At 31.4% G+C, this 16,807-nt stretch overlaps 1 protein-coding gene across 5 annotated transcripts; it reads right to left on the bottom strand.

Annotated features, from left to right (window-relative positions):
- Nucleotides 1–4,618: 4,618 nt before the first annotated feature.
- On the bottom strand, nucleotides 4,619–8,863 carry LOC8262269 (WAT1-related protein At5g64700). Of its 5 annotated transcripts, XM_048370889.1 has the most exons (9): nucleotides 8,524–8,856; nucleotides 8,096–8,410; nucleotides 7,903–7,965; nucleotides 6,766–6,882; nucleotides 6,609–6,658; nucleotides 6,427–6,515; nucleotides 5,805–5,963; nucleotides 5,565–5,716; nucleotides 4,619–5,035 (listed from the first exon to the last, which is right to left on the bottom strand). In XM_048370889.1, the coding sequence occupies exons 2-9, from the start codon at nucleotides 8,290–8,292 to the stop codon at nucleotides 4,834–4,836; spliced, it is 1,029 nt and encodes a 342-aa protein (XP_048226846.1). In that variant the 5' UTR covers nucleotides 8,293–8,410; nucleotides 8,524–8,856; the 3' UTR covers nucleotides 4,619–4,833. The 5 variants fall into 5 exon arrangements, with proteins under 5 accessions (XP_048226846.1, XP_048226852.1, XP_048226843.1 ...); XM_048370895.1 differs by lacking the exon at nucleotides 5,805–5,963 and having other exon boundaries at nucleotides 8,524–8,863; XM_048370886.1 differs by having other exon boundaries at nucleotides 6,427–6,658; nucleotides 8,505–8,851.
- Between the last annotated feature and the right edge of the window lie 7,944 nt (nucleotides 8,864–16,807).

Genomic DNA, 16,807 nt, shown 5'->3' with positions numbered 1-16,807 from the left:
TATTTTTCATAAAAAGCCCTAAAAAGCCTTTGTTCGGCCTATGCACACTCGATTTGCAATGTGTAGAGCCGAATTGGCTCTACATAAAGTCAATTGACACTGCGTGCCAATGGGCTGTACACACAGCCGATTGGCTTAAATACAGCTGATCGGCTCTACAAGCTAGGGTTCTGGAACTTTTCTTAAGTTCTTGCGATTTTTCATGTATTTTCAGTAAATAACACGTATACCAAGTTTCTAAGTTGCAAAAAATGAAGTTTAATCCAAGAAATTACCTCTCCAACGGCTCGAAAAGTGCGGTGCATGCTTAATTTTGCTAGAAGAGGAATCTCTTCTCCTTTCACAAGCCCAATATCATTTTGGACAAAAATTAGGGCGAAAAACTCCCAATTTGGTGCCACTAGAGTGCGTCCAGCGAATCTAAAAGAACTTACCATTTTAAGACTGATTTTGCAGAAAACAATTAAGAATTGAATGAGAAATAAAAAAAAAAAGAACAAAAAGAGCTTTAGAGCAAAAACTAAGGAAATGGGTCAGGTGAAGAAAGAAGAGTGGATATAAGCTTATATATAATGTCCTAAGGAAGGGGTAAAAATATCATTTAGGTCCTCGACCTGTTAAAATCAAGTTTTAGCCAAAAAGTTGGTACAGGTCTGCAAAAGAAACATAGAAGCCCGATTGACACCCTGAGGGAAATTTTTGAAAAATCATAAGTTTGGTCCCTGACCCAACGAAATTACATTTTAGTCCCTAAATGGGCCAAATGCTAGTATAGCTTCCGGAAAGCATCAAAATAAATCAAATTATGCCTAGAGGTGGGAAATTTTAATCTAAGCAACCGAAAATGAAAAATTATCAAATTGACCCGAAGCAGCAAATTATTTCCTAGAATGGAAAAAAAGCTAGAGGGAAGTCTCTGCAATCACCAATTCAACAGGCGCAGCTCCCAATTCCATGGGTGTGGCTCCTAATTCCAGCAGACATAGTTCTCGAAAAGCAGGCAAAGTCCTCAGATCCCTAGTGGAGAGAAGTCCTCAACCTAAGCAGGCGAAGTCCTTAACTCAAGCGGGCGTAGGCCCACATTGAATCAGTAACCAAAGTTTGAGCTTACGAGGCGTGGTTTCCACGGTTGATATAACCTTTTACCGTATTTTTTATGTCTAAAATTTGTCTCTATTTATTTAACACGTTTACATGCTTATAAATTTTGACAAATCAGGGGCAGCTTTCAGCATCCTTTTTCTAGATCTAGATATCAAGGAAAAAATGAAAGTTACTGTCTTCTTGGGTCTCAAGAGGTGAATGACAAGCGAATCTGAGGCTAGGGTAGAGAGTAATCCAGCTGGAATTGCCTTTTTGAAATCAATTTGGACCTAATTATAAGAAAAAATTAAGTTTAAGGGTCAAAATGGCAGTTTTAAAATTTAGGGACCTAATTGTAATTTTCAAAGATCCTCTATATAGAGCCAATCGGCTCTTCCATAATCTATATTTGGATGTGAAATCGTCAGAAAAAATGGCGTGAGTGCAAAATTCCAATCGACTCTACGGAGATCCGATTGGAATTTTTGCACTCCGACATCGTTTTTTCTGACGATTTCTATATAGAGCCGATTTGGATTTTTGCACTACGACGTCGTCTTTTTTATGATTTCACATCCAGACACAAATTTTAGAAGATTTACTTGATGATAGTCATTATTTTTATCAAATAATTATTTAAATTTTAAAAATAAAATGGGATATTTATCGATATTACTAAAAAACTACTGCTTCCATTAGGGTTTCTCTTGAAACCTTAACTCTATAAACAAAAGGAGGTGTTTAGGATTTTGGGGAGGCTCAAAAACTGAAAATTGGCAGTAAGTGAGATTAATATTTGAGAGACACTGAGAAAGAAAAAACAGAGAGAGAATCCAGAGAGAAAAGAAAGAAAAGTATTGTCGATATTGTTTGACATTAGAAGATCCAAGCCACTAAGAAAGAATAATTTTAGGAAACAAGCCACTGAAAAAAGAACCTATTTTTTGGAAACTATTTCTAGTAGACATAAGGTTTCTCTAAGCCAGATCTAGCACTGGATTCCTATCCGATCTTCAATTCAACTACATCTTCATCACCTAAGACTCGCAGATCCAACATTCACGGTGACAACCTAAGGATTCCTCCAATCATACATGCACCATCATCATAAAATCGGTTCTTTCTTTCCTCTTTTGTTTTCTTTTTGATTATTTCTTTTTAGAAACATGATTAGAATCTTAATCAATGAAAAGTATGAGTAGATTAGAGTTTTTGGTAAATATGCATGATTATTGGATTTTCATTCTGATAATGAGAACTTAGGATTTTGAAATATGATATTTTGCCAATTAAGGTTTTAGATCTAGTTAGATATATGTTATAGGATTAATGTTTGGATCTGTTTTTTTTATTATGATTTGGTAATTAAGCCTATTAAATAAGATTTCGTTGATTGATTTTGCCATATGTTAATTTACTGCACTAAGGATTTTTGTCAATTTAGGGTTTTGATTGTTCAGTTGATTTTTGTAATTTTCATTTTTAATATTTTTATCTTTTTATTCTAATTGAATTATACTATTTGTGCATGTGAAATTCGACTCTAGGGATGCAAAAATATACTGATGAATGACGAAAGCCAGCTTGGAACTCTAGAGCCGATCAGCTTAATGAGAGCCAATTGGCTTCTGGGTTGAGCGGATCGGCTCTACATATAGAGGTGATGGTTGTTCAAGGCAGCCTCCAATTTTTAATTTTTTTTTACAATTTTTGATGTATTTTTAGCCTCTGTATAGTTTTTTAAGTCGTTTTCTTTTCGCAATCGTAGTTATAGGCAGGTTGTAATAATTAGGTTTTACTTTCTGATTTATTTTGTTTTTCTTTTGTTTATTGTATGTTTATTAAATATATGACTATGTGATTGATTAACTAAAATGAGTCTCAAAGACTTAGGGTTAAAAACTGATCCAAGATGAATCTAGTAGTCTAATAGGCTAATCAACTTTAATTGGGCTTAAAACCTTAGAATCCATAGAGACTTAGCGGGCTTTGGCATGTTTAGTTAGGGCTTGGACTTAATTAAAATTAGGATCACACTGAATGGGCCTCATAATAATGAGTAGTTAATTAGGTCTAAAGACTGAAAATATTGAGCATAACATGTAATTAGAATAGACTAAGTAAGTTATATTTATATAATTGACTAGTAAATTAAGCTAACTATTCTAATATGGGCTGGGCTTAGATAAAAATGGGCTAGACATAGGTATATTATGTATATTATATTATCTGGTATACCTGTATATAAATTGCTTACATTTATGGGAATAATTTGTTAAACAATAAAATTAATGACTAATATACACAAATATAGAAATTGGCTTACGGATCCATCTCTGGACTCTGTGGCGTAAGTTTTCTTATGGAATATGAGAAATACTATTATTAGTAAAAGTGTCCCTGTAATTACTCGGGTGGCGACTCACATCTCCTCGCTAGTCTCAGTAATTAGTTAGCGTGTTCTCGATTAGTTTGAAAAGTCTTACAGTATCGTAGTCGCTAAAGGCACTTTGGTACGCGCGACCCCAATATTAAAAGGCATAAAAATAAATAAAAAATTAATCAAAGAGCGTTATAGTCTATTCAATTAATAAAATTTTAATAAGATTGTAGATTAACAATATAGGTTGTGGAAATAGGATCATCCTTAATAAAAATATATTTTATAACTAAATCTGTAAATTGCAGAAATGGAAGCGATTTGAATTGCAAATTGATAATACGTCGTGAAATGTAAACAAAAATGGAAAATATCTACCATTCACAACCTAAATCCCCTTATTCTAGTGAGAGAAATTAAAAGAAAAGATTTCTTTACTTGTTTATGTTTCTTTTCAAGACATATATAAAGATTGTTGTTATATTCATATTACTTTATTCTCTTTATATAGAGTTTTCCTATGGAACTTCCATTTGGAAGTTATGTGTTGGTAGTTACCTTTATTTCTTTAATTTGGACTCAGATTTACAATCCATTATAGGCCGACACGGATCCGAAATCTAACATTTTTTAAGCATATGGAAAAGTTCATATATTCATAATGAAGGAAACTAATTTCTTTAGATACATTTAATGATAAAATTACATTTTATAATTTAATTCGTAAATTATAGAAGCGGAAGGGATTTGAATCGCAAATTGACCATCGGTTGTGGCATGTAATCACAAACTAAAGACATTCATGATTCGCAAACTAAATCCCTTTATTCTTGTGTATAGAAATCAAAAGAGATTTTCTTTTGTTCTTTTATATATTTTTTTAAATATGTGGTGAAATTTTATATTCATATTATTTCATTCTCTTTATATAGAGAATTTTCTTATGTAACTTTCATTTGAAAGTTATATGGTAACTACCATTTGATAATTACCTTTGTTTCTTTAACTTGAACCTGAATTTAGCACTCATTGTGAATTGACCCGAATTCAAAATTCAACAGCAAAACGATAAATAGAATGAAAGCAAATAAATATATAAAAGCATATAAAACTAGTAGTAAATATGTAGGACTTTAAAAGCATAATATAAAGGAATTAGAAAAGTCAATTAAAAGGAGAATAATAGATCCAATAAAGTAGACATATTTAAAGGTCTTGAAATCATTTATTACAAATAGTAAGTTTATGAAGACAATTTATTATATTTTCTTTTTTTCCTTTTCTTTTTCTCCTCTCTTTCTCCTCCTTTCGTATTCTTCACTTCTCTTGATGAGGATTACTTCTAGTACATAAGTATTTCTACCATGCCGTTAGGGCTTTGCCATGCTCTTATTGAGACTTAATTCCACATTAGTGATACTATCAGCAGTAGTAAATTGTATTCTTGTGTCTTGGAATTTAGTAATTGATGTGATGGCTTCCACATCTGGTTGATGCAAGTTTTTCATCTCTGTCCTTTTTCCCAATAAGAAGGAGTACAAACCAACAACGATCAAAACCATCCCCACCAAGCTGCATGTCATTAGGAAAATAAGTAGTTCAACGATCTAATATTAATAAGATAATAATATAAATAATTATTGAATTTTATATTTAGTTTTATTTTAATTATAAAATTTTAATATTTCACTTCAATCATTTAATTTTAACTGTGTATTAATTTAGTTATTTTACAAATTAAAAAATTAATGCATGACAAAAATAACCAATTAGATAAAAGTAATTAAGAGAGAAAAATAAGATGTCAATCTTTTATTGCAAGGGGACTAATTGTGACCAAAATTAAAATTGAATATTTAAAATAACACAAATTAAAATTTTATGGTCAAAATTAAATTAAATGTAAAATTCAGTAAGAATTTATATTATTATCATAATACTAATATATATTTTGAAGCATATATAATATCATACTGTAACAAGACCCTCATCTAACAACGTAATTTATAATTAAGAATATATACTTAATGTAACGGAGACTACGAATAAGGGTTTATTTTCAAAAATTATTAAACAAAGAGACAGAAAAGGAGAATCATACTTGCCAACATTAATCTCTGAACCAAGTATGAGAGCTTCTAGAATGGCCACAAAAATTAGTGTAAGCGGGTTGAACATAGAAGGATAAGTAGGGCCTTGATTTTCGACTGCCCAAGAGATCAAGCAAAATGTTGCAGCCGTTCCCAATGCTCCCTGCAAAAATATAGATAAAATGTTTGAAACATCAAACCATAATATCTTGAGGAGATTAATTAATATGTAAGATAAGTCTAAAGATTACCGAGTATAATATAGTTACTAGCTGTAAATCCCATCCTAACTTCCACGCAACCTTACTTCTGTCTAAGCATAGCCCTATTACTGCAGATTGAATGGCGGCAATAATGCAAGTTAACATTGTCGCCCAGTACTTTAGTGGGAGTTCCTTGATCAACTTTACCTACAAATTATACAAGTTAATATAACTACTCGTATATATAATATAAACGCAAAACCCATCATTAATTATTTAAGGTCCTGTATAATAAACATGTTTCCAATTTTATTAAATCCTGAAATGATATTTTATTTGAAGATTTTAATATATATATCTCTAATATTTATATAACAGGAAGGGAAACTATGCGGATTCCATATTAATATGGGTCGTGCTTACAGGACTGTTCCATTTCTAGTAGGACCAATTATAAAACCTATAGTTACCTAATACTTTAAAAAAGAAAAAGTTTTGGAGGTGATAAAAGTTAAACCCATCACCTTTTGGTTATGGGTGATTCGCACTTAACAATTAACCTAAGGGGTCATTGGCATATACTTTATATAATTAATAGCAGCAGATCATTTGAATATCAGGATAATTAATAAAAGAACAATAAGTATTACTAGTGGATTCTATAGTATACCTGCAATATGTACCATGCAGCATAGGACAAGCAACTTGCAATGAGCAGGAAAGACCCACGTAACCAATGATAATTTGATGCCTTGATGTCTACATGGCGATGTAAATTATGATGAAAAATATGAAAAGATTTTCCTTTGTAAAACCCAGATGTTAATGCCCCTACAATGCACAAAGTTGCACCTAAAATTTTGATTTTGCCTGCTGGTGTCCTCAACCCCAATTTCTCTATTCTGCATATAAATAACTTCATTACGACACGCCCATTACTGGGGAAACACAGTAGCTATTAACAATATCTTTTGTTACTTGACCGCAAATGAAAAGGAAAAAAAGGTACCTCGTAATTGTGGAGAGGACAAAAGTGAGTATTGGAACTAAGTTGAGAAAGTTGACAGCATATGTAGCTGTTGTGTCCCGAACACCGTAATAAAATAATCCCATAGCCAATGAGATCCTGCATCGCATGCCGTAATAATATTAATCCTATTCTATATTTTCAACTTGTGGATAGTTAATAGTTAAAAAGTAATTTTATTTATTTTAAATATATATTCTTATTTACATATTAAATTAATAAATAAATAAAATAATTATTAAAATTATATTTTATATCTCTATTCAAATATAAGATATTTAAAATTCATATCAGAATATATTGACAATACTTAAATCAATTTCATTATATAACATAAATTATTTATGTAAACAAGTAAAGTAAATAAATAAACAAATGACTCAAATTTTGATTAAAGTTCATTTGCAATATTGCAATTTGAATGACTAGAAATTAAAGTTACTTTCTTAACTAATTAGTCCTCATTAAAATTGTTTTTGATTAAAGGGTAAATTTTCTTAAAGTTCGTACCTTCTGCAATCAAAATTACAAGTCTTAACTTTTAGTTACACTCTGAACTTTATACCAAATCATAACTCATACACTTTAACCTTCATACCTAATTAATCCTTAGACACATACATTTTTGTATTTAATCAACGAAGAATACTTTACTGTGACGTCCAAACTAATATATGTCGGGCCTATTACTAGCACATGTCGCACAATAAAGCAAATGGGCTAATCAATATATAATCTTTTAATTCTAGCACTTAAACTAATATATGTGCCATGCCTTTTCCTAGAACATGGAACACAATAGAACAAATTGGCCTATTATTAGCATGTGGCACACTGCAGAATACATTGGCCCAGATGGGATAGGATGCACGTGTTTAAATTATGATAAGAAAATATAAAAATTAGAATATATAATTGATTTATAATGTGATAATTATACTTATCAATTTAAAAAGTTCCTTTCAGGAATGTTCAATAACAAACTATCACATATATAATTCAATTTTGAATTTTTTTTTTTTATAAACAAATTTTGAATTTTGAAAAAGAAAATCAAATTAGATAAAAAGTCCACTTTTGGTAAGTTCGAAACTAGAACAAATACATTAACTTGCTTACCCAGATAAAGCGCTGAGGAATAACCAAAAGAAAGCCAGCCAACTTAGCTTTTCTGTGATACCTCTGCAGCCATATACAGTAACAAAAGATATGAATAACAGTTGTAAATATACAAAAGAAAAAAACATTAAACAAACAGAAACAAAATTATAAACAAAGAAAATATATATCAAAGAGAAAGGAAAGGTTAGACCTTTCAAAGTACAAAGCAAATGGCGCAACACAAAGAGCAGCAACGACATGGCGATAAGCCATGAGTGCGAACACGAATGTTCCATTGTTGAGGATTACTTTGGCAAGTAGTTGCACTCCTGTTGCAAACACTTGCACCATCAACATGCTCACTATCGCTTTTGACGAAACAAGCCATTTCTTAACCTTCTCTCCCATCTCTCTCTTTCTCCCTGTCACCCACTTGCTTACGTAGGACTCAACAACTTCTTCACAAGGATCTCTTTTATTTCAAAAATTTGAAAATCTTTATATAAGACCTGTCTAAAATTTCCAACTAAAGGAAAGAGTCAAACAAGTTAATAAATGCAAAATTTTTTTTTTTTTTTTAAATCCATATACAGAAAGAGAGAAGGATAAAGATGCCTTACTTGGCCTTTTAGTTTTTACCTTCTTTGGGTTTTGTTGCGTATTAGTGTCACCTGAGAAGTTTGTTACATGCGATAAAATTCGGTTCGCCCGCCTGGATCCTTTACACTCGCTCCTTTGGTTTACTTAATTTTGAATGAATTTGAGGTCCTACTTTGATTTTGAAAGATTTCATTTCAGGTTGAAAACCAACAATCTTTTTTTTGTCTTGGATCGATTGAGGAGTGATCTTCTTCACTGGCACTGCTACTTTAATCTAATCTGGCAGTTCAATCATGTGCACTGTCCCAAAAGCATCACCTGCCAGTTTCCATTTTTGGGCTAAAAAGTCGAGTAGCATCTGCGCTTTGTTTAAGGTTGAGACATCTGCCTTGGGACTTCTATAATATATGCACCTCTTGCAATTCCTTATGTAAAGGTCCTACTAGAGTACACAAAAAATTTTAGAGTGAAAATTCAATTATAGGAATGTTGCATACTTGATTTTTTTTTTTTTCACCTCTGGCCAGTTAATATGACATGTAATATTCATTAATATTTTAAAATTGAATTCTAGATTTTATAAAAGTATTAGATACCATGTCATATGAGTATGGGCAAGAGATAGAACAAAAGAAAATAGAATATTTAATATTTATTTTATAGAAATTGATAGAAGAGTAGATTTGGGCATAAATGATAATCCTAAGTATATTTATACTACATGAAATAATAATTCTTGAAGAGAGAAAAAGTGAGAGAGGAAAAAGAAAAGAAAAAGGAGATAGTGTTTGATACAACATGATTGAATTCAAGGTAGTATAGTCATTCAACATACTGGGGGCAAAACAAAAATATCAAATTTATCCCATATTACATTAATAACAACCTTGAAGCAAGGACCTCCGAATATATAAGAGATTAAGATTAATGTTCTAATCGTGAAGCATGCAAGACCTATTACATTTGACTCTAAAAAGTAATTTAGAAAGTTGAAAACTTCCATATCAAAAATCAGAAAAGATTAAGCTTGAAGATGCTGGAAGGAGTTTAAATCTTGGGGATAATAAGTTCCCAAATCAATATGTACTAGATACTATATTTGAGAAAAATAGAAAAATAAATCTTGCTGACTAAAATACTTGTACGGGCTAGTTAGGCAAAAGTTAAAAAAATAAAATTGAGGAGAAAATATTTGAATAGAAAATCCAAATGGAATAGTTGATAGCAAGAGTAGTATTATGTGAAATAGAAAATATACTCGTTTGTGCCCTTATTAAATGAATAAAATTTGATTAGAATTTTTGTCAAACTTGCACATCAATTTTCATTGCTTGCACGGTACCAGAAAGAAAAATAAAATAAGAAGCAGAATTTATGAGATCTAAATAGAAGCAAGATTACTTTTTCTTTCAATTTTATTCTTGTGTTTCTTGGAGAAAAATCCAAGAATCTATAGCACTTCATCAATCGTGACATCACATTCAATGAATCAGCAAAGCAAGAGTCTTTAAATCTTGTCTCAAGAAAAGTCTTAAAGATCAGTAGAATCATCTGCACGCATTGAAAAAAGAGACTGCAAGTACTCAAGTAACCCAATTTGCAAAAAGAGAAAATAAAGAAAAGTATAAAGAAAAGAAAACGCTAAGTTGAAAACCCGAAGAGTGGCTTAGGCAAAAATAGAGTCTGCTAAGTTGAAAACCCAAAAGTGCAACTTAAACAAAAATTAAGACATTAACTTGCTAAGTTGAAAACCTGAAAGCGCGATTTAGAGAACCGTTAAGGTGTAAAAGTAAGAAAAGAAAAGAAATTTGCCTGCTATCTGTATGAGATTGTCGCGAGGCCAAATGTCATTGTACAAGTATCAATACAGTCCCTAAGCAAAAATATTTAATCCTTGCATGCTTCAGTTAGCTCTAGATTTGAACTTCTTGTCGTCACTATGACTTATTTAGATCTTTGATGTGAACCAATTACATGTGCCCGAAGAGCAAGAACTTTCATAGTTTTGATGTTGATGGGCACCATAATGCCTCTGTCTAAATTGAAGGATAATTTTTAGAAATGCATTATATGTCATACATAACATGCATATCATACACCCTCGTCAATTTTTGCTTGATGTACTCTTTATATATGCCACTAAATTGTAACAGGAAAATGAAGAAAAGTTCAAAAGAAAGAAAATGCTCGATCTATGCTCAAGTTTACTTCTCGAAGTAGAGATTATCAAGTTAACCTTCTAAAGTGGACGATCATCAATTCACATCCCGAAGCAGAAGTTATCCAAAAGAGTAAATTACAAACCAAATCACAATCTGAAGTAGCAATACAACATAATTGCATTCAGAAGCGAAAAGTAATCAAGAAGCCAGAGGGAAGTCTCTACAAGTACAAGTCATAGAGTGTGGTTCCTAACTCATCGAGCGTGGTTCCCAAATCAACAAGTGTGGTTCCTAAACCATTGGGCGTGGTTCCTAAATCATCGAGTGTGGTTTCCAAATCATCGGGTATGGTTGCCAAATCAAATGGGCATGGTTCCCAAGTCAGCGAGCGTGGTTCTCAAATCATTGGGCGTGATTCCTAAATCAGCAGGCGAAGTCCTCAAACATTCAAGCAGGTGAAGTTCTCAAATATTCAAGCAGGCGAAGTCCTCAAAAATTCAAGCAGGCGTAGTCCTCAAAATTCAAGCGAGCATGGTTCCCACATCAAATCAACAGTCTCTAGTTCGAGCTTATGAGGCATCGCTTTTACAACTCATCAGAATATCCTTTACCATATCCTTGATATTTATACTTTGTCTTAATTTATTTAAAGTTCATTTGCATAAATCTCGACAAACTGGGGGCAGCTGTGAATACCCATTTTTCAGATCCAAATATCGAGGGAATTACGAAATATCCGATGATGAAAGTTACTGTCTTTCTTGAGTCTCGGGAGATTGAAGACGGCTGAATCCAAGTTAAGGTTGAGAATAATTGAACCACAATTACTCTTCTAGAATCAATATGGATTTAATTGGCTGAAATAATTAAGTTTGAGGGGTGAAATGACAGTTTTTACAAGTTCAGGAACTAAATCATCAAGATTTTTAGAACTTTTTAACATTGAAGCCAATCGGCTCTACGTACAGCCGAATCAACTCTACACATAGCCGATCGGCTGAGCATAGAGCCCGCCTACACAAAGGTCGATTGACTAATTTTTTCCATACTCACTAGTATACCCCACTTACAGGGTTGTTTTATAATATTGACAACTATACCCTTCTTCCGAGGATGGAATTATTTTTTAATATTTACAAATATACCCCCGCTTACGGGGTTGTTTTCTAATATATACAAATATACTCCTCTTACGGGATTGTTATCTAATACATACAAATATAACTCTCTTACAGGGATGATTTCTCATATTAAAAAATATACCCCTTTTACGGGGTTGTTTTCTCATACTCACAAACATACCCCACTTATGGGGTTGTTTTCTAATATTGACAGCTATACCCTCTTACAGGATTGTTTTCTCATATTCACAAATATACCCCTTTTACTGATTGTTTTCTCATATTCATAAATATACCCCAGTTACGGAGTTATTTTTTTATGCTCACAAATATTCTCCACTTAAAGGGTTATTTTCTTATATTGACAAATATACCCCTTTTATGTAGTTTTTTTCTCATACTCATAAATATACCCCTCTTTCGAGGTTGTTTCATCATATTCACAAATATACCCTCTTACGGGGTGGATTTCTCATATTTCTAAATATACCCCATTTTACGGAGTTGTTTTCTCATTCTCACAAATATAACCCACTTATAGGGTTGTTTCCTTGTATTAACAAATATATCCCTTTTACCGGGTTGTTTTCCCATACTCACAAATATACTCCTCTTACACGATTGTTATCTAATATTTATAAATATACCCCTCTTATGGGGATGTTTTCTCATATTAAAAAATATATCAATTTTGCGAGGTTGTTTTCTTATACTAAAAAATATACAACTCTTACGTGTTTATTTTCTAATATTGACAAATATACACACCCCTTTTAAGGGGTTGTTTTCTCTTATTTATAAATATACCCCTCTTATGTGGTTTATTTATCATATCGATAAATATACCTCTTGTACGGAGTTATTTTCCCACACCCATTAGTATACCGCACTTGCAGGGTTATTTTCTAATATTGACAATTATACCCCTCTTCCGGAGTTGGGATTGTTTTCTAATATTTATAAATATACTTCTCTTACAGAATTGTTTTCTCATAAAAAAAGATATACCCCTCTTACGGGATTGTTATGTAATATATACAAATATAACCCTCTTACGGGATGAATTCTCAAATTAAAAAGTATACTCCTTTGACGAGATTGTTTTCTCATACTCATAAACATACCCCACTTATGGGGTTATTTTCTAATATTGACAGATATATCCATGTTATGGGGTTATTTTTTCATATTCAAAAATATACCCCTCTTACGGGTTGTTTTCTCATATTTATAAATATACCGCTGATACAGAGTTCTCATCTCATACTCACGAATATTCCCTACTTACAGGGTTGTTTTCTTATATTGACAAATATACTTCTTTTACGTGGTTCTTTTCTCATATTCACAAATATACCCCTTTTGCGAGGTTGTTTTATCATATTCACAAATATACCCCTTTCACATGATTGATTTCTTATATTCCTAAATACATCCTTTTACGGAGTTGTTTTCTCATTCTAACAAAATATATTCCATTTACGAAGTTGTTTTCTTATATTGACAAATATACCCCTCTTACGAGGTTGTTTTCTTATATTCATAAATATACCCCTCTGACGAGTCGTTTTTTCATATTCATAAATATAGCCTTGTTACAGAGTTATTTTCTCATACATATAAATATTCTCCACTTACGGGGTCATTTTCTTATATTAACAAATATATCCCTTTTACGGGGTTCTTTTCTTGTATTCACAAATCTACCCCTCTTACGAGGTTGTTTTCTCATATTCACAAATATAACCATCGTACGTAGTTGATTTCTCATATTCTTAAATATACCCTTTTACGGAGTTATTTTCTCTTTCTTACAAATACACTACACTTACAGGATTGTTTTCTTATATTGATAGATATATCCCTTTTACGGGACTGCATTCCCATACTCACAAATATACTCCTTTCACGAGATTGTTATGTAATATTTATAAATATACCCTTCTTACGGGGTATTTATAAATATACTCTTCTTACGGGATTATTTTCTTATATTGATAGATATATCCCTTTTACGGGGCTGCATTCCCATACTCACAAATATACTCCTTTCACGAGATTGTTATGTAATATTTATAAATATACCCTTCTTACGGGGTATTTTTCTCTTACTCATAATTCTACCCTTCTTATATGGTCTTTTATAATATTGACAAATATACCCCTCTTACGGGATTATTTTGTCATTTTTATAAATATACCCTTCTTACGTGGTTATTTTCTCATATTCATAAATATACTCCTGTGACGGAGTTGTTTTCTCATATTCCTAAATATAACATTTTATGAAATTATTTTCTCATTGCCACAAATACACCCCACTTACGGAGTTGTTTTCTTATATAGACAAATATACCCCTTTTACATGTTTGTTTTCTCATACTTAAGAATATAGCCCTTTTATGGGATTGTTATCTAATATTTATAAATATACCCCTCTTACGAGGTTGTTTTCTCATAAGAAAAATACCCCTCTTACGGATTTTTTTTCCATACTCACAAATACACTCTTGTTACGGGATTCTTATCTAATATTTATAAATATACTTCTCTTATGGGGTTGTTTCTCAAATTAAAAAGAAATACCCCTTTTACGGAGTTATTTTCTAATACTAAAAATTATACGTCTCTTACGGGATTATTATCTAATATATAGAAATATAACCCTCTTACGGGGATGGTTTCTCATATTAAAAAATATACCTCTTTTACGGGGTTATTTTCTCATTGGCACAAACATACCCTATTTACGGGATTATTTTCTAATATTGATAGATATACCCCACTTACGAGAGTGTTTTCTTATATTTACAAATATACCCCTCTTACTACGTTATTTTTCATATTCATAAATATACCCCTACATTATGAGTTATTTCCTCATACTCACGAATATCCCTAACTTATCGGGTTGTTTTCTTATATTGATAAATATACCCCTTTTACGGGCTTCTTTTCTCATACTCACAAATACACCCTTATTACGGGGTTGATTTCTAATATTGATAAATATACCGCTCTTACGATGTTGTTTTACGATATTCACATATATACCTCTCTTACGGGGTTGATTTCGCATTTTCATAAATATACCCCTTTCATAGAATTGTTTTCTCCTACTTACAAATATACCTCACGTACAAGGTTATTTTCTTATATTAACAAATATACCCCTTTACGAGGTTGTTCTCTTATATTAATATATATACCCCTCTTACGGGGTTATTTTTTCATATTCATAAATACACCCCTTTAAGTGGTTATTTTCGTACACTCACAAATATAGCTCTCTTACGAGATTGTTTTCTCATATTCATAATTATATCTCTTTTACGGGGTTGTTTTCTCATACTTACAAATATACCCTTCTTACCGGGTTATTTTCTAATATTGACAAATGTACCCGTCTTACGGGTTGTTTTCTCATATTCACAAATATACTCCTCTTATGAGGCTGATTTCTCATTTTCCTAAATATACTTCTTTTACGGGGTTATTTTCTCATTCTTACAAATATATCCCACTTACAAGGTTCTTTCTTTATATTGATAAATATACCCCTTTTACTAGGTTGTTTTCTCATATTCACAAATATATCCCTCTTACGGTATTATTATTTAATATTTATAAATATATACCTCTTACGGGGTTATTTTTTGATTTTAAAAAATATAACCCTTTTACGATGTTGTTTTGTCATACTAAAAAATATACCTCTTTTGTGGGGTTGTTTTCTAATATTGATTAATATACCCCTCCTACAGGGTTATTTTCTCATATTCACAAATATATCCCTCTTAAGGGGTTGATTTCTCATATTCATAAATATACCCCTTTTACGGAGTTCTTTTCTCATACTCACAACTATACCCCACTTACGGAGTTGTTTTTTTATATTGACAAATATATCGCTTTACGGGGTTATTTTTTCATACTCACAAATATACCCCTCTTATGGGATTATAATTTATTATTTACAAATATATCCCTCTTATAGGGTTGTTTTCTCATTTTAAAAAATATACCCCTTTTACAGGGTTATTTTCTCGTACTAAAAAATATACCACTCTTATGGTGTTGTTTTCTAATATTGACTAATATACCCCTCTTACGGGGTTATTTTCTCATATTTATAAATATACTCCTTTTACGAGTTGATTTCTCATATTCACAAATGTACCCCTTTTACGGAGTTGTTTTCTCATATTCAAAACTATAATCCATTTACGGGGTTGTTCTCTTATATTCACAAATATACCGTTTTTACGGGGTTATTTTCTCATACTCACAAATATACCTCTCTTACAAGATTGTTATATAATATTTATAAATATACCCCTCTTACAGGGTTGTTTTCTCATATTAAAAAAATATACCCTTTTTACGTAGGTTGTTTTCTCATATTAAAAATACACCTCTTTTATGGGATTATTTCTCATACTCAGAAATATACCCCTCTTATTGGGTTATTTTCTAATATTAACAAATATACCCCTCTTATGGGGTTGTTTTCTAATATTTACAAATATACCCCTCTTACGGGATTGATTTCTCATATTGCTAAATATACCCCTTTTACGGAGTTATTTTCTCTTTCTCACAAATATATCCACTTAAAAGGTTATTTCTTTATATTGATAAATATATCCTTTTTACTAGGTTGTTTTTCCATACTCACAAATATACTCCTCTTACGGGATATTTATCTAATATTTATTAGTATGCCTCTCTTATAGGGTTATTTTCTCATATTGAAAATTATACCCATTTTGTGAGGTTGTTTTCTCATACTAAAAAATATATCCCTCTTACGTGGTTGTTTTCTAATATTGACAAATATACCTACCCCTCTTAAAGGGTTATTTTCTCATATTCATAAATATACCCCTTTTACAGGATTTATTTTTATCAAATCAATAAATATATTCTTGTACAGAGTTATTTTTCCATACTCACTAGTATACCCAACTTATAGGGTTGTTTTTCAAATATTGACAACTATATCCCTCTTCCGCGGTTGGGGTTATTTTCTAAAATTTA

The sequence above is a fragment of the Ricinus communis genome, chromosome 1 (assembly GCF_019578655.1).
Source record: "Ricinus communis isolate WT05 ecotype wild-type chromosome 1, ASM1957865v1, whole genome shotgun sequence".
Classification (NCBI taxonomy): domain Eukaryota; kingdom Viridiplantae; phylum Streptophyta; class Magnoliopsida; order Malpighiales; family Euphorbiaceae; genus Ricinus; species Ricinus communis.
The sequence above is the reverse complement of the archived record's forward strand: the minus strand, read 5'-3'. Positions and strand labels throughout refer to the sequence as shown.

Bases quoted from the DNA above. Each gene is read 5' to 3' on its own strand.
- LOC8262269 (XM_048370886.1), bottom strand. From the start codon at position 8,292: ATGGGAGAGAAGGTTAAGAAATGGCTTGTTTCGTCAAAAGCGATAGTG. The intron at 6,659-6,765 runs GTACCTTTTTTT...ATTTATATGCAG, and splicing joins GTCCTCTCCACAATTACGAG to AATAGAGAAATTGGGGTTGA. The intron at 5,964-6,426 runs GTATACTATAGA...TATAATTTGTAG, and splicing joins CTGCATGGTACATATTGCAG to GTAAAGTTGATCAAGGAACT.